This window comes from Ammodytes marinus, assembly GCF_949987685.1.
Source record: "Ammodytes marinus genome assembly, chromosome: 7".
In the NCBI taxonomy this organism is placed as follows: Eukaryota; Metazoa; Chordata; class Actinopteri; order Uranoscopiformes; family Ammodytidae; genus Ammodytes; species Ammodytes marinus.
Genome location: NC_137211.1, coordinates 5932082 through 5956238, shown reverse-complemented (window position 1 = coordinate 5956238; position 24157 = coordinate 5932082). Strand labels below are relative to the sequence as shown.

The following is a 24157-nucleotide window of genomic DNA, read 5'->3' as shown; positions in this document are numbered from 1 at the left end:
ACACTAGCTGATGTTATAACTAAACCAGTAGCTTCCAATTTAACAATAATTTAATAATTAAATTAGTCGCTTTTGGCGGCCGAGGTCACATAACACTGATATTTCCGACGCTAATGAAGGTAGCATCTGTGGTTTGTGGTTGATCCAGGTCAGGAGAGCAGCGGCACTGTCCGCGTCACTTCACACACGCTCTCTCATCATCCACGCTGACATCAAACTTTTTAAATCACAAAAAGTGTTGTTTGTCTCGGAAGAAACCCAATTCATTTTTGAAATGTCTGCCGGCGGAGATTCATGGGCGGTTGCGGTTGATGTCCAAGAGGCTACAACTCCACCAGTACAGGTAAGTTTTAAAAAAGTTCAAAGTAAACTTCAAAGCTACATCAAATTAACCTGCTCATTGCTCGTTAGCAGCAGGTTAGCTCTCAATGCTAACTTGCTGCTGTGCTGTCAAAATGGCTTGCTAGCACTATTCGCATGTTGCATTTTAACTAATAATATGATTTAAATGTATTTTCCCGGTTCAGTTGGACTTCTCAAAGAAAGTGGACCGACTGCGCAACGTGAGAGGAGACGTCAATGGTGACATGATTAACATTTCCCCTGATTTAAAATAAAATTTTACAACTTAGTTATGGTGGTAGGATGGTTGTGTTTTAATGGCCTTGCTGTTGTATTGTCCCCCCACCCCACCCACCTGTGCAGGCAACATTGTGCCCGCCGGAGAGACGACTGAACATGGAGGCTGGTCGAAGAGGGACCAGGACAAAGTGGACCTAGCCGAGAAGTCCCTGTTGAATAAACTGATCCGGCGCTCACTGGTTCGGAACCGGAACCAGGTGGAGGTCCTGCAGCGAGACCCCACATCCCCTCTGTACTCTGTCAAGACCTTCGAGGAGCTCAGGCTGTGGGTTTGACTCTCCAACATATTTGTATTTGAACAAAAACACAAAATGATTGATAGTTTATTTTATTTGACTATAACAGCAGTCCAGATTCATTCTAATTTTTAAATGATTATTTTCTATATTAAGTTTATTGGCTTAATATCACAGCAGTACAACTTGTTGGAGTTGTTTAAGGTCCACGCAATGTCACCTTTTTTGGGTGTAATGTTGGACCTAATTGCAACCATCTAGAATGTCCTAAGCATCCTTGAAAAGTCATGTCCATTGGAATGGAAAGGGGATCTGAGCGATATCAAACACTTTATTCTTGTTTGACTTTTCTTTGCAACCCTAAGCAGCACTCTGTATTTCTACTCTTCTACTTTATCATATTTAATAAGTGTGTTTTTATTTTTTTATTATTTTCATTATAATTTTTCATTATCAAGTTGGGCATTATTAATTTACTTATGGCATTCGATCCCTTTTTCTGTGCCAATTTTATGTCAGTTTAACCCCTTTATGCAGGAATTACAACAAACTCATCAGGATTTTATCCTTTTTATGCATGATAAAAACACAATATTAATCAAGCAGTGTTTAAACTTAAATGCTTGTTTAACAAAGCATTGAATAAAATTATATATTATGTGTCAACTATAAAAAAAAACAATACGGTTAGCTTTAAATCCACTGTGGTGACGTATGTGTGTGAAAACAATGTCTTTTGAAGATCATCAGAGAAAATCAGTGAAGAATGGTATATAAGTGGAGTCCATTTACCTTTTTATACCATCACAACCCCCGTGAACATACAAGAAAAACGCTTTTTAAAATAAGTCAACACTCTAGTGATCATTATGCATGAAATGTTTCATGTAAACCACTCACCACATGTAATTTCCTCATTGTTATGCACTTGAGCTGCATTTCTCGGATGTAAGGTCATTTACAACCTATGATTATTGTCATGATCCATAGGAAACCTGAGCTGCTGAAGGGCGTCTACAGCATGGGATTCAACAGACCCTCCAGGATCCAGGAGAATGCTTTACCCATGATGTTGGCACAGCCGTGAGTACATTTTTACTCCTTTCTGAAATACTGCTGAAAGAGGTATTCAGTTAACTAATGAGTCAATGGATGGGGACATGTAACAATTGTTATAACTTATTGTAAAAGGCATTTCTCTCGGAAAAGTACTGGCTGGATTTTCTTCGGATTGACTAAATTGTTTCAGAACAAAAATTGCCAGTAATTATTTTCCCTTTTAATAAAATGTCAAAAGTCCTTGCAGTTGTTCAATAAAACGCTTTTTAACCTTCCTCACACCAAGTTGGTCTGTGATTAACTTCTTTTTGTTGTGTTTTCTCTGGTTTCAGACCTCAGAATCTGATCGCCCAGTCGCAGTCTGGGACGGGGAAAACGGCTGCCTTCTCTCTGGCCATGCTCAGCCATGTTAACCCAGCCAATAAGTGGACTCAGGTAAGCTGACAGCTGTCCTGGCACCCAAATGGGGGAACAAGCCCCCCCATTGACATCAGGACTGAGCTGGAAGTGTACAAATCTTCCGTCGCAGGCTAAAAAACACATCTCTTCCGACTGCACCACGGCTAAGAAGATGATGGTTATACAAAAAAAAAGAAAATTGCACTTGTACATGTAGCACTGGCATTCATTTGCACTACTTAGTATTTAGAATTTATCTAATGTAAATATGTTTTAGGTAATGTTTATCTTTTTCTCTTCTATATCTTTTTCTTTTTTTATCGTTCCTATTGCACCTTGGGTCAGTGATAAACGCCATTTCGATTCTGATGTATGTCTTGCATATATCGGAACTTACAATAAAAAACCGTTGACTTTGACTTGACTTTGGCATGTGGCACATTATATGTTGGCTTATTTGAAGCTAATGTACTTACGTGATTCCTCGCTGTTCTGAGTTTGTATCTTTATGGATGAATGCACGCATTGGAAGTCTCTTTTGGATAAAGCTTCAGCTTAATGTAATATAACATGGATGTGGACATTCAGTTGTTGTAAATGCTGAAATATACTCCCTGTTAAAAACAACTCCTTTGTTTTCTTTCAGTGCCTCTGCATCTCGCCGACGTACGAGCTGGCTCTGCAGATCGGTCAAGTCATCGAGCAGATGGGGAAGTTCTATCCCGACGTGAAGCTGGCGTACGGCATTCGGGGCAACAGAAGTAGTACGTGACCCAGTAACTATATCTGATTTTGAATTAGCGACCCATCCATTGTTATTAAAGTCATTGGAGTGGCACTGTTGGTTTTTATTCAATTAATTTCTGTTCAGTGGAGCGAGGCGTCAAGTTGCAGGAGCAGATTGTCATCGGCACACCAGGCACGGTCCTCGACTGGTGCACCAAATACAAGTTCATCGACCCCAAGAAGATTACTATGTTTGTGCTGGACGAGGCTGATGTGATGATCGCCACACAGGGCCATAGGGACCAGAGCATTCGCATCCACAGGTGGGGGGGGCCTTTCTGGGAAACCTACCAATGAGGATAATAATAAAGAGCCATGATTTGTTTGTTACAAGAGAAGCTTGGGGGGAGAGCTCCATGGTGTAGTGGTTAGAATTGAGTGCGTACCATATTGAGGCTCAGTCCTTTGTCGCAGCAGACCGGGGGTTACAAATTCCTTGTGGTCGTTCCCTGCAAGTCATCCCCCTCTACCCCATTTCATCCACGTCTGTCCACTCTGTCCAATGCATAAAAATATATTTTTTTTTAAAAGAAGCTTGGATCTCCGTCCCATCAGAGACATCCGTTATATTGTCTCTTTCCTACTGTCGAGTCCCATCTCAAAACACATCTTTTTACAACTGGCATATTCAGTCCGATTGTTAATCATCACCCCACATTAATCCCTGTGTTTTTTAAGTTTTTTTTTTAAATACTGTAAATTTGTCTTAATTTTATAATTGTTCTTTTTAGTACCTACAGCTTCAAAACCAATCTATTGTCTATATAGTGATGTTAGAAATAGTCCTTCGTCTTTGGGTTTTAGGTGAAAGAAAGTACAGTCACAGGGCCTCGTGAGTCTACAGAAAGTCTTTTTACTCTATAACAGGACCTTGGGTGTTTTTGAAAGGCTCCTATAGATGAAATCCTTTATTACATGTTTTCCTCCTTTTCTTTGCTACCAATGCAGGCAGCTGATAAAGGAGTGCCAGATGCTCCTTTTCTCTGCGACCTTCGAGGACTCTGTGTGGAGGTTTGCGGAGCAGGTGGTCCCCGATCCCAATATCATCAGACTGAAGCGCGAGGAGGAGACCCTGGACACCATCAAACAGTTCTATGTGGTCTGTATGGAGAAGGAGGACAAGTTCACTGCCCTGTGTAATCTATACGGCAGCCTTACCATAGCCCAGGCCATGATCTTCTGCCATGTAAGTCAGCACACACTTCATTATGATTTATGTATTTTCTTTTCCCATGTTGGAGCAGGTAAAAGGGACACCTGTATTACTGATCTGTGTTTTTATAACGACATCTGGACATGACTATTTTCTGCTTGCTTTGTATGCTGATTTAAATATGGAAATTCAACAAGCAGGGCTGGAGGACCACATGGGAAGAAAGCAATAGCTGGGTTTCCATCACCCTGATTTTGTTGTGCATTTTGAAGTATAGCATCAGAAAAGGGTGATGGAAATTCTAAAATTAAGGGGGGGAAAATCCTCGACATGGCAAAAAAAAGTTTTTAGGCTCGCTTGTTGTGGTTTTTTACTTTACTCTAGTGAGTGTGTGATTCCACTGGTTCAGCTGCGTTGTTTATTTACTCCGTTGTAGCTCCGTCAGTCCAGAACCTTCCGCGACAAATAGGCAAGGCTTTTATTTAGTCATTAAGTAATTAGCGCGGGGTCTCCAGCTGTTCCGCGACTCCAGCTGTTCCGCGGTGCTGCAGCGGCGCTGTTACACAACGCAGACGTAACCAGTGGAATCCAGGGTTAACACTTTTCCTTCAGACTCGCAAGATGGCAGCTTGGCTGACCGCTAACCTGACCAAAGAGGGCCACCAGGTGGCACTGCTGAGCGGGGAGATGACCGTGGAGCAGAGAGCGGCCGTCATCGAACGCTTTAGAAACGGCAAAGAGAAGGTGCTTGTGACCACAAACGTCTGCTCCAGAGGTGAGGGAGGCTAAGATGGATGTAATAGCACAATTTAAACATCGCCCTTTATGTTGGTAGGTGACCATAAATAACACATTTGTGGTTGTGTTGATTCCAGGTATTGATGTGGAACAAGTTTCCCTAGTGGTGAACTTTGACCTCCCAGTGGACATGGAGGGAAACGCCCACAATGAGACGTACCTTCACCGGATCGGCCGCACGGGACGCTTCGGCAGGAGAGGTTTCGCCGTCAATATGGTGGACAGCAAACACAGCATGGATATTATCAACCAGATTGAGATGCACTTCAGTAGGTTCCTATTTCTTTCAGTCTGGTGACATGTTACAGCAAATATAAGGATACTCGCTTGACCTAAATGTCTCTGTCTCCCCCACTCCACAGATAGGAGAATCACCAAACTGGACACCAGCAATCTGGAGGAAATGGAACTCCTGATGAGCTGCTGAGCGCTACGCTAAAGGCGTTGCTGACCAGTGATGAGGCAGTTATACGTTTTACCTCAAATGTGACTTGAGTTCTTTCAAGGGTTTATTCTTTGCGTGTTAATGTTTACAGAAGAGAAATGCGCACACCAATGTTGACTATGCAAACTTATTTCAAGGAAGTCATTTTTTGCCAAAGTTCTTTACTTATAATTTATTTAATTTGTCTGAGTTTGATCACTGAAGTCACCTTAAGCCTTAAGGCTGTCTCCCAGAGACTATAAGCTAACCACTAGCTGTTAAAACAGCATTTAAGGTGACGATACTACAGTTGATTTGTTTGCTGTGTTGTTTGAAGTGATTTGTTCTTTTGCATGGCCTGATAAAGGTTGAGTTCTATAATATAATATTTCCTTGTGTGACTTGAAGTATCTAAGGATTAAATGCCTGTCTCAGCTGCTTGTGGGGGCTGAATATTGATTCAAAAAAAAATAAAATGTACTGTTGTATATAAAACCTCTTCAGTTTCTTGCAGTTGAAATTCTACTTTTTAAACCAATTAAGTTTCTCGGAGGACAGGGTTCAACAACTCTTCAAGTACGAGTATTAAATTGGGTGCCTTTTAAAAGAATGAATCGGTTTTGCTCGGAACCTTTATTAAACATGAGGATTCAAAATATTTGTATTCAGTGAACACACATCAAAAAGATGAGAAGCCTTCTACCCCATAATTCACTTCTCTTTAGTGTGTGATTAAAAAAAAATAAAATAAAAAATTCCAGAGTGAGCGTGAGATGCCCTGAATTTATATAAAAGACATTTGATGTAGAATAATCAGTCTTCAATCATGAACACAAAGCTCTCATCCATCTAAGAACAAATTTGTTTCCCTTTAGTAGGGAAAAATATAAAAGCCAGTAGAACTCGCTCTGAACCCACTCGGTTGTTTGAAATGAGTTTTTCATAGATGTCATTTTTGAATCAGAAATTGAATCAAATATTTTTTTTATATTTACACTTGTGCTTTTCCTACTTCAACATATCAAAACGTCTTCTATGCAAAAGGCATGCTGTTACCCTTCTTTGTTTGCATGAAAGATTTCTATCTAGACTAATGACTCATCCCATTCAAGTCTGTAAAACATTAAGGATGACTTTAAATCAGTTACAGTACTAGGTATCGAAAATAAAGTGTGAGGAACTGCCTTTTATATATTGGTAACCAACCAGAAATATACAGCTGTGTCTTTGAATCCTTATTAAAGAACTTTATTTGGCAAACGAGAACATCAAGTGAAAAAGTGGCAACAGGTAAACAAAGAAATCTCTTTTTGTTTTGCTGCATTTGCCAGCAGAATCGCTGCTTATTATCGGCTGATTTGAATAAAACTGTTTGAAGTGAGGTCAGCTGTGGTTATACACAGCCACACAGGATACACTTGAATGAACCTGCCTTAAGTGCAATAATACAGCAAAACAAGGTACCTCATAAGAGTAATTTGCACACTTACAGTAATTGTTAAAAATGTACTTTAGTCAAACATTTAAAGCAAATAAGCTTGTCTATACTTCATAGAGATATGTTTCAAGACATAAAAATGATTTGCTTTAAATAATAGTTTGAGTCTGATAAAGGTTTTTCCACAAAATTCCTTAAAGCACATCTATTCCTCATGGGGCAAAACAGATATGGGACTACAGAACCTATAAATATAAAAATATTTTTCATTTTCTAAGTTTATCTGCTGGACACATTTTTTTTTCTCAATTCTTCAATTTAAGTCTCAATTCACAAAAAAGTTTGTGAACTGTGGGTTCAAAGTTTCCCCATCCAACATGCTTAAGTTAAAATCATGCTTGTATGTACATGTCTTGAAGTCAGAGTAAGAGAAAAACAAACAGCATCAATGTCTGAACCTAGATCACTCTGCACAGTGAGAAACATTAAATGAAAAGATATTTTTAGTTTTAGTTTTTAGCTTTAAAGGTGGATTCAGCAATTCTGGAGAATGCTTGTTCTCCAGAATTGCTGACTCTTCAATCCGACCATAAATCCAAATTATAACTGCAAAAATAAAGGAAAAACAAAATCATTTCAGCTCAGTTGTGCTCCACCATGCTGTCTTTCTGTGAGATACAAAGCACCGATCTGCTCACGATGCCACACTGGGCCAGGGTCATATCCATGTCTGTGAAGGTCCTGCGTGGCACGTCCATGGTCTCGATGCAAACGTCTCCATACTGGGCTCCATACCTGACCTCTGCACTGGCTCTCACCGCCAGCAGCTTGTCTGTGGGGTAAAAGTGCTGCTCAAACCTCCTGCCGCATGGAGCCCGGACGGCTAGGAGCAAACTGCCAGCAGTGACACCATGATCTTGGGTCGGTGTTGGATAAGAGGGCTTGGACCGCTCCACCTCCCAGCTGCTGGTTTGGGACACGGCCTTTATCAGGGGTAGGTCTGGTTCCATGTGTCTGTGCTTTTGCTGCATGGTACGATAGAATAGAATAGAATAAAACAAAATAGGGTTATTATATGTTTATTGTGTACCGGGGTTGGAATTTGACTTTGGCTAACCAACAGAACCAGACATAAAACAATGCATTAAAATGGTTTAAAACAACAAGTTTCAACAAACATTAAAGGTCAATAAAGCAGTCAAACAGATGCAGAATGCACTTTTTGAAAATTAATATTGGGGCGGCTGTGGCTCAGTTGGTAGAGCGGGTCGGCTGATGAGCAGGGTTGGAGGTTCGATCCCCGCCCTGCCACCTGTGTCATGGTTGTTGTGTCCTTGGGCAAGACACTTCACCCACCTTGCCTTGTGTGAATGTCGATAGTTAGCCTGCTATCGGTGTATGAATGTGTGTGTGAATGGTAACGTGGGAAAGGAAAACAGGTCTCCCTTGTAAAAGAGTCTTCGGTCTCAATGGGATTTACCTGTATAAATAAAGGTTAAAAAAAAATATGCATCCTTCCCCATGTGACTAGAGACTCCCAAAGTATGAGGAAGAAACAACCCTCTCTTATGACGTCATAAGGGGAGAGAAATAAATGATCATCATCTGACAGACTAGCAGCACCCACCTCTGTGTGTCTCTTCTCTATGGACGGGAGGACCTTGTACTTGTTGAGGGACAGTGGCGGAGCAGTGGGCGCATGCAGCATCTGCAGCACCTCCTCCCGGCTCAGCTGGCCCGCCTGGTGCCACATTATGGGCTGAGACTGGCAGCGGAGGTTCCGGTCCGGCCCGCGAGAGTCCGAGTCTGGAGAAGCAGGTAACCTATGGGTGCTGCCGGGGTCGCCTGCGTGAAGTGGGTTGTTGTTGTTGTTGTTGATGGCCGCGGTTCTGCTTCGCCCTTTAGAGGACGTCGGCCTTGTTACGTGCATCGATAATAACCAAATGTTACTCTTCTTTGTTGCATTGGACGTCGGCCAGGGAGGTTCAATCCTTCACAAAAAGAGTAAAAACGTCATATTTAGGTTAGTTCTGGTCTCCACTGGCTCCTGTTAAGAAGCCGTTTTACTACATGTAAAAACATATATGTGACACTGAAGTTACATTACAGAATAAAGCTTTATAAACGCCTCTGGAGCGCATAGCCTACTTTTGAGTTCCTCATCCAGTTTACAAGCTCCAGCCGGAAGCACCTCTTTTAAAGCGTCAGCGATGTTGCCATGACATTCCGTCTTGTTGCCCTGACGACGACTTGCGGTCAAAGGGCGGAGGAGACTCCTGGTGGCGAAGGTGCGCAACTGCAACTCCATTCATAAGATTTATTCAGGCCCCTCTTCAGCAACCCAAAACACATTGTTTCATCACCTTAATACTTCCATGCAATACTCACTAGTGTTTTCAGTTATTTAAAAGCCATTTTCTTGTAGGCCCACATACATGGCAGTTTTGATGGTATAGTTATGGTAAGGCCTACACATCAGCCACCACCACCAGTGGATTTAATATCATTATTAAAATATTTGTATAGCCTAATGCATTTCTGTTTTCACATTATTACTAAATATATATTACTGAATTTGAGATGTTTGTTAAAAATAGTTAGCATATTTTCCCATGCATGAAGAGAAAAAACCCTAACTAAGTTTGTTGTAATAAATTAAGGGATCCCGATTAGTAGTAATGTTAATTTGTCTCATCAACTACTTTGGACAATGCCCTACAAAGGAAGAAGGCAGTAACTCCCCAGAGTTCCAAACTGAGAAAAATGACTTTAAAGTTTTCCTGTTGTCCAGCCAAAATAGTAACAGGCAGATCATTGACTATGTGCCCATTCCTTAGCTTTATATTAAGTTATTTTTTCTACATATTCATATTTACCTCTGATTTTACCATTGACCCTTATTTGGTAGTTAGGCTACTGTATTCTAACTTTGCAAAGCTTACAAAAAACACTGTGTCATACCAAAGAGAAAGGCAGTAACTTCCATTTTATATGGAAACCTTATCTTTTAAAAGCAGTTTAATGACCAATGTGATTCAATCTTTAGTTTGATAATGATAGGCCTATATTGTAATTAACTTGTAAGCTATATTTTACTGTTATTCTTTACATTATTGTTAGGTTAATATTGATATTATTAATTTACACCATTTATTATATCGTAGCATTATTGTAAACTTTTTAATGTGTCAAAGTAACTTTTCAAATCAAATTATATCAAGGCTTTTGGGAGGTTTCTGAGCATTTTGAAACTACTAATATTTATTTAAAATAAAATGTGTTTAGAGGGTGGGCTTTGCCTTACAACGCGAGAATATAAAAATAAATTGTATGCCCTCTCTATCAACCTTGACAGTGAAAAAAAAAAGTTTAGTAAACCCCTCTGAAGTCCTATATGTAACTGTTTTATGTAAAAAGGCTGTTGTCTGCTGTCTGACATTAGCTTGGTGCTCTCTGTGTAATCGCAAGCTAAGCTAACGTTAGGTTAGGCTGGCTTAGCTAGCTAGCTAGCAAGCTATAGTGCCTTGATTGAATATAGGCCTACAATGTTAGAAACTTGATTTCTGTATGAACTGAGAGAGATAGTAGTCAGAAATAAATCACATACATGTCCCTTTTAAGTGAGGCAAAACAAAGGTGAAGTACAGTAACTCTTGCTTCAGCACCGCAAAACAAAGGAAGAATACAGTAACTCTGAGTTACTGTTGTTTAGCTTGGTTTCAGACGGGCTTTCTGAAGTTACTGTAATAACAACCCCCTATTTTCTCCAAAATAGAACACATTTGAGAAAAGATACTTGTCCACATGACAAAGGATGTCTTCAATGGCTCAAAAATGATAAAAACTCATTTGTAGGGAGTATTAGCTACCTATTTATAATAAATAGGTAGCTAATACTCTCAGGTTAAAGGCCATTTGACACAATTTTTCTCAAACTGGTCAGTAATTGTTAAATAGAGCATATTAATCATTGCTTTTTAATGAACAGAAATACAGTACAGTACATTATTGTAAAACAATACACCATCTCTTCAAATAAAGAATAAAATACTGTGTAATTTACACATTAAATGAGAAATTGTATTGAGAGCATATACTGTTTGAGGTCAACAACTTTTAAAGTAAAAAAAAAAACTTAAATCAACATTACAGATATTTAGAAAGTAAAGTAAAACTTTATTAGTATTCTTCTGTCCGGCCATTGAACTGCAAATATATATTTTGTTGAATATATTTAAGGATCCACATTATATTTAAGGATCCACATTAATATATTTAAGGATCCACATTACTCTAGAACCTTAAAATTTATTTGGATTATGAATTTGGATTTTTTGTTAACAAAACAAAAAAAAACAACATGCAACCATATAATGCATGTTGAATGTGGGCGAATGGTCTTAAAAAGGTTTTAACAAGTCTTACATTTAACTGGTTGAAACCATAGTTTGAAACCTGTAGAAAACCTGCGATAAAAACTATGAAATCTACAATCAAAAGCTGAATTTAAAAAATCATCCACAGTTTATATCATGGTAATGTAGTGCAAAGGTAAACATGCAATATTAAGATTACGGTTAACAGTAGTTTGATACTGCAGTAGATATACACATATTATATGTGTCAAGAAAAGGTATTGATTATTTGAGTCCAACACTGAACAGAGATTGCACAACACTTAACTCAGCAGACAGGAGCAGCAGACAGCCCTTCAGTAGGACACACACTGTAAATACAATGTCATATATTGTATAGAGTGTCTGATCACAACACTACGGTAAGTCAAGCATGTTGTTTTGGGCGTAAAGTTCCTCTGTGACCTGGTACACTTCAGATATAAGAGGTACAGCTTCCCCTAGCATGGCCACCACCTGCTCTGTCGGACCCACGTTCATGACTTCCAGGAAAGCTGGGCGTCCTGGGAGCACGCAGAAAGCCACGCCCGCGGCCTTACGCACCACCCATGGGTGATGCTGGGCCAGGGACTCGTTGTAGGCGTCCGCACACATCACAGACGTCTTGCTGTCCTCGCTGCTAATGCGGAGACGCTCCAGGAAAAGCTCTAGCCACCTCAGTGCGCGGTGTAGCCTCAGCAGAGTGCGACAGCCGGACTCGGGGTGCGTGCCACGCTTGGTCAGGTCCACTAGTTCACTCTCCAGCTCGTATTTCACCATGGACTGGAAGGTGACGTAATGGGACCCGTCCGCACCCTCCAAGAGCCCCACCAGGATCTTCATCTTGTTGACGGCATCCTTGGATATGAAGCCAAAGACACTCCCCAAGCTGTTCAGAAACCTGTTGAAGGGATAAGCGATAATGTCTTGTCAATAAACGCCTCAAGGACTCGTTGTTATAGCTGAGTGTAGTGTTTGCACTAGAATCAGGCTGTAAGTGACTGCAAATTACAATCAGTCCACAAAGGGGATGCTACACAAGACAAAAATTAGGGTTTTACAGCTCAAAGCAAGCACATTCAAGACTTTTTAAATACTTTTTTGTTGCCACTCAGAATGAATTTAAAGGGCAATGTCACAAAAACCAAAACTGTAGAGAAAGACATTTCTACTTCAAATGTTAAAAATGTTCTTTTTCATTATTGTATTTGAAATACATGCAAGAGGCATGTGGAACAATATTTAAAAAATAGATGCTAACAATTGATTTAAGGTCTTAAATTAATTATATATTAACTTCTATTCCTGTATTTTTTTTTATGGGGCATATTTATGTGTGTACATACTTACATGTATGTTATGCCCTTTGCTTTTAATTATCCTTTTTATCTGTTTTGCTCTCTGTAACTGTGTTTTTAAAAGTGCTATACAAATAAACTATTGGCATTATTATTACATTTCAAAGCAGATCAAAAAAGATTGTTAAAAGCCTTCTCCACATGTCTTGCCGTGAGGGAAACCTTTGACATATTCATTAAATCATTAGGATATAATACAATCAAGGCCTATTGTAGATCACTGAATTCAATGCTGTTAAGACATTTGTATCGATTTCATTTGACCCCATATCACTTACTTTATAAGACCTCGCCAGCCAGCCACGTAGTGTTCAAGATACACTTCTTTATTCTCCGACAAACACAGTCTGAAAGTGTCGAGCACCTCCTGCAAACAGAATTTCTGATCGTCTGAAGCCACAGAATCAGCCATGGTTTTTGAATGAGGAAGTGCTGTCGATAAAAAGCGAGTAGCCTAGGCAACAAATAAATGAGCAAACGTAGTTAGCGACGAACGTGAGTCTTGAGGTATAACCATTAAAATCCAGGACACATTACCCAGAGGAAAAGTGAAAAGTGCAAGAGAAATTCGTGACTGGAACGCGAACGACAGGTCATTCCTGGTCTTATCCGCTTCTACTGCGCAGACTCGAACCGGGACACACCAGACAGCAATGTTGCCTTCAAAGTAAAAGCGCTGGCGTCTAGAGCGGTATCAAAGTCACCCATGTTGATCCAAAAAATATTTTATTTTGAAATCGCTGTCCGGATATTTTGTCGTTTTCTTGTGGGAAGCTTGAAAGTATAGTAAGAAAAACGTTGCTACTCGAAATGACCCACATGCACTCAAGTTAGACAATAAACACATTGCAAGAAGCGGCTCTATTCATCGGCCGCGTGTATAACGAGGTGGCATTCCCCTGCGTTTTAAACCCTGATGAGAAAACATGCCTGAAATCAAAGTAACACCACTGGGTGAGTAACATTACTTAGCCACACTAGCATCTTCACTGCTAGTTCCGTCAACAAATGTGTGCAGAACTTTGATATGTTTTCTACATTTCTGGCTCTATTTGCATTGTAATAACTAATATTTTCTGTGTGTGTCTGAAAAGGGCTTATTATATATTCACCCTTTTCCGTTACGTAGCTGTAGTTAGCTGGAAAAGCTATAACACACTTACTGGCCTTAGAGGTGCAGTTACTGTCTTGTTTTTTAAGGTGTTTATCCCAAACTTCACTGTTCCCTCTCCAAGGTGCTGGACAGGATGTCGGCCGCAGCTGCATCCTCGTCTCCATCGGAGGCAAAAACATCATGCTCGACTGTGGCATGCACATGGGATACAATGACGATGTAAGTCAAGTCAGATTACTGTTTATCAAAAGGAAAAAACAACAACCGTGTAAGATATCAATGTGAAGACGATGTGATGTGTTTTTTCATTAGTTTGGTTTGGTTTGGTTTCCCGACTTGCACAAAACAAATTGTCAAATATCAACATAAAAAGTTAGGGGTAAAATATGGGAGCCAGACAAAAAAAATGTAAACAAACCTGCAAACAATTAAGTCTGTCAATTTATTGCTACACGTAGTTTAGTGTTTTCAATTCTTCATATTGTTAGTTTCTTGTTTCAAATCTTGTGATAATGGATAAATTACAGTATTACCCCGATTAAATGCAAATGTGTGTTGTCATTGCAGAGGCGTTTCCCAGACTTTTCTTACATCACCCAGAACGGGCGTCTGACAGAGTTTTTGGACTGCGTGATCATCAGGTTTGTTGTCATAAATATTCCAAATGTATCATTCCATTTCAATCTCAAATAAACAAAATAATTCAGTGTTTTTCTTACATGGCCACCACCTGCTTCTCTCTCTCAGCCACTTCCACTTGGACCACTGCGGCGCTCTGCCCTTCATGAGTGAGATGGTGGGCTTCGATGGGCCCATCTACATGACCCATCCCACCAAGGCCATCTGTCCTATTCTGCTGGAAGACTTCCGCAAGATCACCGTCGACAAGAAGGGAGAGACCAACTTCTTCACCTCGCAGATGATCAAGGACTGCATGAAGAAAGTGGTGCCTCTGAACCTCCACCAAACTGTCCAGGTGCAGTGCTCATATACGCCTTTTATTCTGGAGAATGCATGTTGTCAAAATCCCTCTTTGTCAAAACCAGTGAATAGCTCTTCAAGATCCATGTCCTCTCTGTACTGTGTATGTGCTGGAAAAAAATCCAGTGTTAATACAGAGCCTAGGCTCTGTAATCTGGCAAGTTGCCAGCTACATTGGTCCTCCTTTTGTTTACATTCCAGTTCACAGAGCCTACGCTATGTATTCACACCAGATTTTTTTCTCTGCTCACACAAAGCACGAACAGGTAGCAGATTGTGAGGAAACTTACACAGGTTTTGAAAAGAATAACTTAATTTGACAACAAGCATTCTCCAGAATCCACCTTTAACCGCCTCCTCTGCACCAGCTGCTTGTCTCTTTTGATGCTAAATCAAGCGCTCTTTCTGTTTCTCTGCTGCTGCCAACAGGTAGACGATGAGCTGGAGATCAAGGCGTACTACGCGGGCCATGTCCTGGGAGCAGCCATGGTGCACATCAAAGTGGGATCAGAGTCTGTGGTCTACACCGTGAGTTCAAACAAGTGTCTGGGCTGGATCAGAGTCAGTGAATGTGACGGCTATGATCTCAGAGTAATGTCGTTTCTTATTCTTTTTTTTTTAGGGAGACTACAACATGACACCTGACAGGCATTTAGGGTAAGTGGGCTGAAGTGTATTATATGCTGGTGTTTGAGTTGCATTCACATAGAATCAGGAACATGGTACACACATCAGGTGACAACCTTACCTGCAAAAATGGCAGGATTGCAAAAGGAAACTAAACGAAAGATGCATAATGACAATGTGTTGCTGTGGTGATATTGTATTGTCTTATACAAGGAAATTAATAAAATGTATTAAATAAGATTATTTTGGCTATTATTTATAGCCTATATATTTTCTAATGAATGTATGTTTGCAGCGCTGCGTGGATCGACAAGTGCCGTCCAGACATTCTCATCTCAGAGTCGACGTACGCCACCACCATCCGTGACTCCAAGAGATGCAGAGAGAGAGACTTCTTGAAGAAAGTGCATGAAAGCATAGAGAGAGGAGGGAAGGTAATGTCTTAAAGTTAATGGAATTCTGTATTTTGTAGTAAGGGGTTAATTATGTTTTGAAGTTTCTTTTCATCTCTTGCATTTATGGAGAGAGAAGTAAGTGAAATTTGTCTATAATTAAAAAAAAATCTCATTATCTTTTTCAGGTTCTCATTCCAGTTTTTGCTCTCGGGAGAGCACAGGAGCTTTGTATCCTGCTGGAAACATTTTGGTAGGTTTTTTCTTTTGGTTGTTTCATTCTAAAAGCAAGCGCCAGAACCAAAAGTCACATTTTGTAGCTTTTTTGTATATTTTCTTAAACATCAGTAGAAGTTGGTGAAAAATGAATACTCCTCTGTTAAAAGCAAGGAAGAAGAAAGCAAAGACAGTCATCAGATAATGTCCATGTACCACTCTGTAACTGTTGGTGGTACAATTAAATATAATAATAATATTGATAATGTGGTGTAATTGCCGTCTTCAAAGGCCAGAAATGATCATCCCTTGTATGTATATTATTAAGCTTGACTCAATAATGGGTTGTGTGTGTGAACTTTGTCATATTAAGTGGTGGCTCTACTCTAATCATCTCTTCTCACCACCCAGGGAGAGGATGAACCTAAAGGCCCCCATCTACTTCTCCACGGGGCTGACGGAGAAGGCAAATCATTATTACAAGCTCTTCATCACGTGGACCAACCAGAAGATTAGAAAAACCTTTGTACAGAGAAACATGTTTGAGTTTAAGCACATCAAGCCCTTTGATCGCTCCTACGCTGATAACCCTGGACCTATGGTGAGTAGTGTTTCTTCAAAATAAAACAACTAAATGTACATTTTTTACCTTTTTTATTTATACAGTATGTATGTATGTATGTATGTATGTATGTATGTATGTAATCCAGTTTATGTAATATTGTTATCAAATAATGGAGACTCCAGGAAGAGTAGCTACTGTTTAGGACATACAGAAGCTAATGAGTATCTTCATAAACTAAATTAAACTTTAAAAAACTCCTTAGGATTAAAATGCATGTGAACTACAACCGTATGTGTGCACTTCCAGGTGGTGTTTGCCACGCCAGGTATGCTGCATGCCGGTCAGTCCCTGCAGATCTTCAAGAAATGGGCGGGAAATGAGAAGAACATGGTGAGTCTCGTTAAGCAAATGGCTTCTGTTTGTTTTCTTTTAAAAGGGTTTCAAAGCCTGATAAACAACCAATTGCGCTCTCTTTGTTTTAGGTAATCATGCCGGGGTATTGTGTACAAGGAACAATCGGTCACAAGATCCTTAACGGCCAGAGGAAACTGGAGATGGAAGGGAGATCAACGGTGAGTGACAACAACTAGAAAGCCAATCAGAGTATTTTTTTTTCGAAAATATCAAACCAATATTTCAAAAATAATACACAAAACCATGTCATTGTGATCTATGTGGAAAAACAACACTGACTAGCTGTTGACTCGTGTTTCTGTGCTTTCCTCCAGTTGGATGTGAAGCTGCAGGTGGAGTACATGTCCTTCAGTGCCCACGCTGATGCAAAGGGCATCATGCAGCTCATCCGCATGGCAGAGCCTCGCAATGTGCTGCTGGTGCACGGGGAGGGGGCCAAGATGGAGTTCCTCAAGGGCAAGATCGAGCAGGAGTTCAGTAAGTGTGTGTGAATGTGTGCATCGTTAGAGCCATACTTTGCGATAGTTTAAATCTCTTTTCAATGTATTATACTCTTAATGATTTCCCTTTTTTATTTAAGTTGTGTAAATGTTTTATTTTAATTCATTTAAATGTTAGATCTATATGTTAGACAATATTTAAGGTAATCGAAACGATATTTAGAGATGAATATAAGCTGGTACATGAAAATAGCGGTGGGCCACAGAGCCGGTGTGGAACAGGAGATCGACATTGTTTTTCAACCTCACGTCTACCGTTTAATTTTGTTTGTTAAAAGACATAAAACAACTGCAAAGGAAGAAAAAGAGACTGTTGTGTGTGATTAGACGGAAACACGCAAGTCAAAGAATCAGAACCCTGTAAATGTGGTTGTAATTAAGCAATTTTGAAACCACATACAGCCATGCTCACATTAGGAGAGGAGAGGGCGTTGTCAGTCCTGTGAATGTTTGTGTTTGTATATGACAGGCATTGACTGCTACATGCCGGCCAACGGAGAGACAGCCACCGTGACAACAAACCCCAGTGTGCCAGTGGATATCTCACTCAACCTGCTCAAGAGGGAGATGGCTCTCGGAGGTATGTTTGGTTTATGGTTCAAAACCTCAGTTGTTTGCCTAAGGAGTAATATAGTGCCACACAGTTTGCCTTTTGGTAACGATGGTCTGTGTACAAGGTGCCTACACAGTTTCACTCTCAAAGTTCTCTCTGATTTATGGGCCTGACATTTAGAATGTTGTACCCTTTTACACGGCTAACAATCTTGCCCGGTGCCAACTAAATGCCACGACCCAAATTAATTGGCGTAATGTCGAATGTCATGTAAGTGAGTTGATTAGACCTTAAAACAAGAGGAAAAAATGAATAATTGTGTGAATAAGGACTGAACAACGATGTTTTTCTTATTCTGAACTTTTCAAGACTTTCTCTGAAGAGTCTCTCCCTGTTATCCATAGTATTTTTAGACTTGTCTATCATTTCCATGCTGTGTTGGGTGATGCATGAATGCCTCATTTGGTCCTCCGGGTTAATAGGAATTTTCGAATGTCAAAGATGATAAATGTTTGGATTGACAATAGAGCAACAAAGGTTTAGACTTGGTAAGTTTGTAAAAATGACATTTCTGAGCAATGAACACAAATTAGCCAACACAATACAGTCACAATTAAAGTTTAAACATAATATCACTTTATTAATGTTAGCTGTGTCCATCAAAGTCATTATTATAGTATAACAGTCGGGTATTCCCCATATTTCACTTTTTCTAGCTCCATAATAAAAGCCGTCTTTTTGCAGAAAACACACATTGCAGCTCATCTTTGACCTTAACACTATGTGAAGTTACAGTGACTTTGTTTTGTATTACACCTATGCATTATAGGGACTTAATCAAATCTACACCTGTGTTTTTTTTGTACTAACTTACTCCATTGTTCTGAACCATCATTGTGTTGAAGGTCCTCTTCCCGATCCCAAAAAACCTCGCACCATGCACGGAACCCTGATCATGAAAGAAAACGTAAGTTTGCAGTTTAATTAAATTGACATAACACTTGAGTAACCTTAACTTAGGACATTAACTTTGATGATGCTTATTTAACCTTGTCATCTTTCCCCCGATCACAGAGTATGAAGCTGGTGTCATCAGAGCAGGCCCTGAAGGAGCTCGGCCTCAACGAACATCAGCTACGCTTCACCTGCCGCGTGACGCTGCAGGACCCGCACAGCGACAACGAAACACTGCACAGAATCTACACACATCTCAAGAGGTGAGGGTAGCACTGGACTCTACTAATTCATCTGCATTATTGGATAAATCACCTACATCAGCTACTATCTCTACTATCTGAATGTGGGCAGCAATTCTGTTAACCGAGAAATCAAATTATAGATATTATCTCCTCTGTTCCTGGATACTGATGTGATTGTGTGACGTATGTTGAATTTATATGAGTCATATATTTCTGCACCATTTTTCATATCCGCTGCATTTTTAATGTTTTTTAAGACAACATCTGACTGTAATAACCTTTTGCTTTTGCGTTTTTCTGTGCGTCAGCGTGTTAAAAGGTTACACCATCCAGCACCTCCCTGATGGCACAGTCATGGTGGAGTCTATCGTCATGAAGGTCTCCTCCTCCGCTGAAGACACCAACACCAAAGTCCTACTCCTGTCCTGGAGTTATCAGGTAAAATACATTTTATTCCCCGGGCTTCACTGATTTAATCTCAGTGCCGTCTAAATGGTCTATTGAAAGTCCTCGAAGAATACCATTTTTTGAAGTTCAGTTGAGTTTCAGGAATTCAACATAAAATAATGAATACTGTAGAAACAAAAAAAAGCCAACTGGACAGGTTTATTAAGTAAAGATTTGAGAACACAGTGAAAAGAAATTGAATAAAAACTATCAAACTGTAAATTAATTACCTTTTATACATTTGATGTATCAGTATTTTACATTGTAAAATAAAATAAAAAATGTATTGTTTTTGAGGATTAACATAACGATTAAACCAAAGTGGTCCTTAATTTAATCCCTGTGGAACTCCATATTAATTGTAAGGACAAACTCCTACAGAGAAATAGTAGCTCTTTTCATGCAGGTATAACTTAAACCAATGTAGCACTCTACCAGAAGGGATTCTTCTAAGGATTGTGTGATGTACAGTGTCAAATGCAGCACTGATAAAGGACACCTTGTCAATGTCTTACATCTTATCCAGAGATCATTGACGACTCTGACGTGAGCTGGTTCACTACCGAGGTGAGGTTTGAAGGCAGATTAAAAGTTATCAAAAGCCACCATCAGGCATTGAGGAAGTTATCGTCCTTACAGTTTCCACTTATGGCACGTAAATAGCTTATGGCACGTAATGGTCTGGTCTGATCATCACACCTCTGCACATGATAACTCACCAAAGGCTCATCTGACAAAAATAATTCTGTGAAGCTGTCAACGAGTATCATATCGACCAAAACGCCATTTTAATTGTAGACTCTTAAGAAAACGCTGGCTACTCGCTAATATTAAACAGGAAAAAACATACATGCAAATAAAAAAATACGAAGTGCGTGAAATTATTCTATCAGCCCTGTAAAATGACATTGTTTTACAGTGCATCAAAACATATCACATCCTGCTTGTATTATGCAGTTTTGCACATGTAGTGAAGATGTTGGAAACCCTTTGTGGGTTGTGGTCGAACCCCCGTGAACAATGTATTATCACGTCTACCTTATGTCACCTACAGGTGGGGGAAATGCACGATAACCCAGTTTTCAGAAATTCATCACAACAATATGAACACATCACATCTCACAAAATATTAAAGCTCTGCTGTAATTCCAGATTAGAAAAACAAGACAGTGTTCAAAATAAAGGTTATGGTCCGATCAAAATTCTATTAATTCTTTCCGAAATTGCTGCTGCTCAGTGAATCATAACTTATAGAAAAACTGTATTTTCTCCATCACAAATAGCAATACATCTATAAGAACTTCTACATACATACATATTTTATATTATATGAGGTTTCTGCAGAGACAGTATGTGGTGGGTAAAGTCCACTGTGACCGCAGACGTGTGTGTGTGTGTGGGGGGGGGGGGGGGGGGGGTATCAGACACTCAAACAATATCTTCAAATGCTCACACAGGCCTTAGTGGAAGTTTTAACAGTCGAAGTGAAAGCACTTCTGTGGGTGGACAGAGTGAGAGTGAGAATAAAAGACGAGAGTAGAGGGTGGGGGAAGGCGCCTCGCTGCACTCAGTCACTACGCAATGGAAGGAGAGTGGTTTTCGTGGCTTCATATCTTCCATGCACTTAGGTCTAGAACATAAAAGATAGAATGTGTATTTTTGCCTCATGTCTATATTATATTCCCTCAAAAAGTGTCTTACTGCAAACTTTACTGCCAGTTAACCTCAACCCAGGATCACACATAGACTTGCAAAAACATAGAATTGTCCGTGTGTTGGAGTTATAATCATGTATTTGATAAAAAGATCAAATGTGGTGGCAACAGTTTTTTTAAGATCTTTTTCTTGTTTTCTTTAAGATGTGCTTTAGGGATATTTTCACAAGCCTTTTGACTATTTTCTGAGATATTACAGATTAATCAATGAATCCATCACATCATCTGTGACATGTGCGTAAACTAAGGGGTTACAAGTAGCTTCCATTGTGACATTTAAATACACAGTTAGTTCTGATTACTGGTTTTTGTTTGTCCTCTACCACTTTCAAGCTGTCAGTGTTTATGTTGATATGTTAAATGTTATGTTATTTGAGTCAAAATGTGCTGCTTTGTGATGTCCTACAATGTTTTGAATTTGTTGTGACTTTGTTCTGTTTTTCATTTGATAGGACGAAGAGTTGGGGAGCTTCCTTTCCAGTCTGCTGAAGAAAGGCCTTCCATCCGGACTGTGCTGAAAACTATGGACATTTCAATGAAAAAAATCCCCACCAAAATTAAATAAGTTACTCTCACTCTTTTCAACCTGGATTTGTGGAGCCTGGAAAAAAAATTAACCTTGAGGTTGATTGAATTTGCTCCTTTTCATTTTTTCCTAAATGTCTTTTTTAGTGACTCTTTCATGGACCCATTTATAGACCGAACTGCACAAGATATAGCAAAAAAATTCGATATTCCACTTCTGATTTGTCCCTTTATTTTGATGTACAAAGCCTATATTAATAAACACTTTTTGTAGAAAAGTCAAACATTTGAAATACTGGAGTACAATATACAGTGTCTCAGAGCATTCACAGAGCTTTATTTACAGTAGGCATGTGCTCTTACGCATGGGTCGTGGTTCGGTTTCAACATGGGGGGTGGGGACATTTAAGCCGGAGCTCTTGAGAGGATCAAATCTACCTCTTCTAAATATTGAGGAGGGCATATCCCCGAAATCATTCCCCCCCGAAATCCACACCTATCCCTCAGCATACCGGTATGGTATAAACGCCCCTGGTCCTGCTAAGTGTCCCCCACAGCCACGTCATCTTCAAGCTTTTCCATTGGCAGTGACTGGTGGTCATGTAGTAAAGCAAGGGGTCCAGGCATGTGTTTAGGATGACCATGGCCATAGTGACCCGCCTGGCGTTGTAGATGGCGGTGGAACAACTCTGTATGACCTCCATGCGCTGGAGAAGGTGCAGCAGGTACACCACATGGTTAGGCAGGAAGCACAGCAAAGTTATGGCTAGGATCGTGTAAATGACCCTCACGGCTTTTTGGGCTGATTTTGTCTTTATCATTGAAATGCGCCTTGCAGCCAGCGGGTAACACACTATGATGATTATGGAAGGCAGTAGAGAGCAGAAGATCAGGCCCAAAATGCTGTACACCCTCAAACGCTTGGTCCACTCCTCCTTGGCGAAGTTCTCAAAGCAACTGTGGCTCAAGGATTCATTGGTTTTCAAAGGCCCCATTAAGATGAAGACCATCCCGGCTACTCCGACGATACACCAGAGCACCACACACACAATCACAGAACACACAGGGCTCTTCAGTCTCAGATATGTGTGCGGGTGAACGGTTGCCATGTAGCGATCCACGCAGATACAAGTCATGAAGCAAATGCTCATGTAGATGTTGGCGAAGAACAGAATCCCAGTGACACGGCAGGCGACATCCCCAAACACCCAGTGGTTCCGATGGAGGTGGTAGTGGATTTTAAAGGGTAGGGTGCAAAGGATGAGGATGTCGGCCATAGCAAGGTTACTGATGTACACACTGAAGGCCGTGCGGGGAGTGGTTTTGACGGAGAAGACGAAAAGGGCAGCGAGATTTCCTGGTAGACCCACGATTAAAGCAATGATGTAGACGGCAGGGAAGAGGGAGTATTGGTACTCGGCCGAGGGGTCCCTGCAGTTGGTCAAGTTGTTCATGGTGCAGTTGGGAGTGTTTTGGAGTTGAATGAAAGTCAAGGCGGCGTAGGTTGATTCTCATAAACGCTGCTGTTGCATTGAATTGCAGGCTGTCTTCAGTGGCTGCAAAAACACAAACAGATTTCCATTCAGAGATTTTTCCACTTTCACTTTCCACACTACGTTGGAAACTAATCTTCTACTCGACTGAAAACGTGTTTTTATTTTGTTAACACGTGGGTTTTGTTCCAGAGGATGACTACATGATGCTGTACTGTTCAGGTTCAGAAACAACTTAACTTACACCTTACTTCTTACTACTTTACATTTATCAGAACATTAGATATTGAAGTGAAACAGAAAAGGCAGAAAACACTGATCACTACTAAAAGCTATCAATCACTTACAACATTTTTAAGACATTAAATATTTCACCCCTTTACCACATTATCAGGAAAAAGGATTTGTAAAATCGAACAAAAAGAATGCTGTAAATATGAACAATAACACTGTAAGGTGATTGTATTAGCTCCTGCATTAGAGTATCATTTTTTTTGTTTGTAAAATTAAAATCTTAAAAACAAACTAACTGAAACTAAACTATGTATTTTTTTTTAAAAGCAACACATACCAAGTTTCTCGGGGGCTCCTTTGCCTGATCTCCAAATGCGGAAAGTTGCACTGCATGTTGAAAGCTTTTGAGATCAAAGCCTCAGCTGCAGCTCCTCTCAATGCGACTCCCCTCAGACAGTGAGTATATATAAACCAATGCTGCTCTTTGCATGGCCT

The 24157-nt window shown here is 40.1% G+C and overlaps 5 protein-coding genes across 5 annotated transcripts; 2 read left to right on the top strand and 3 right to left on the bottom strand.

The window, feature by feature from the left end:
* Positions 1–274: 274 nt before the first annotated feature.
* On the top strand, positions 275–5500 carry ddx19a (DEAD-box helicase 19a; the record flags this gene model as incomplete). The annotated part of the gene is made up of 11 exons (XM_080031680.1): positions 275–343; positions 528–582; positions 706–907; positions 1869–1961; positions 2270–2372; positions 2983–3100; positions 3208–3385; positions 4071–4308; positions 4888–5050; positions 5151–5342; positions 5436–5500. 11 exons carry the CDS (start codon positions 275–277, stop codon positions 5498–5500), a joined length of 1476 nt encoding a protein of 491 aa, XP_079887806.1.
* A 2076-nt stretch (positions 5501–7576) lies between these two features.
* ubxn10 (UBX domain protein 10) lies at positions 7577–8865 on the bottom strand (the record flags this gene model as incomplete). The annotated part of the gene is made up of 2 exons (XM_080031679.1): positions 7577–7960; positions 8563–8865. 2 exons carry the CDS (start codon positions 8863–8865, stop codon positions 7577–7579), a joined length of 687 nt encoding a protein of 228 aa, XP_079887805.1.
* A 2082-nt stretch (positions 8866–10947) lies between these two features.
* On the bottom strand, positions 10948–13294 carry cptp (ceramide-1-phosphate transfer protein). The gene is made up of 2 exons (XM_080030459.1): positions 12966–13294; positions 10948–12230 (listed from the first exon to the last, which is right to left on the bottom strand). Exons 1-2 carry the CDS (start codon positions 13097–13099, stop codon positions 11708–11710), a joined length of 657 nt encoding a protein of 218 aa, XP_079886585.1. The 5' UTR covers positions 13100–13294; the 3' UTR covers positions 10948–11707.
* A 188-nt stretch (positions 13295–13482) lies between these two features.
* Positions 13483–22001, top strand: ints11 (integrator complex subunit 11). Its single transcript, XM_080031822.1, has 17 exons — positions 13483–13641; positions 13923–14020; positions 14369–14442; positions 14549–14777; positions 15212–15310; positions 15405–15439; positions 15705–15843; positions 15990–16054; positions 16429–16618; positions 16889–16972; positions 17065–17154; positions 17311–17473; positions 17966–18076; positions 18955–19016; positions 19124–19266; positions 19557–19686; positions 21863–22001. Exons 1-17 carry the CDS (start codon positions 13614–13616, stop codon positions 21926–21928), a joined length of 1806 nt encoding a protein of 601 aa, XP_079887948.1. The 5' UTR covers positions 13483–13613; the 3' UTR covers positions 21929–22001.
* A 423-nt stretch (positions 22002–22424) lies between these two features.
* Positions 22425–24086, bottom strand: LOC307253690 (lysophosphatidic acid receptor 6). The gene has a single exon (XM_080031823.1). The coding sequence runs from the start codon at positions 23387–23389 to the stop codon at positions 22439–22441; it is 951 nt and encodes a 316-aa protein (XP_079887949.1). The 5' UTR covers positions 23390–24086; the 3' UTR covers positions 22425–22438.
* Between the last annotated feature and the right edge of the window lie 71 nt (positions 24087–24157).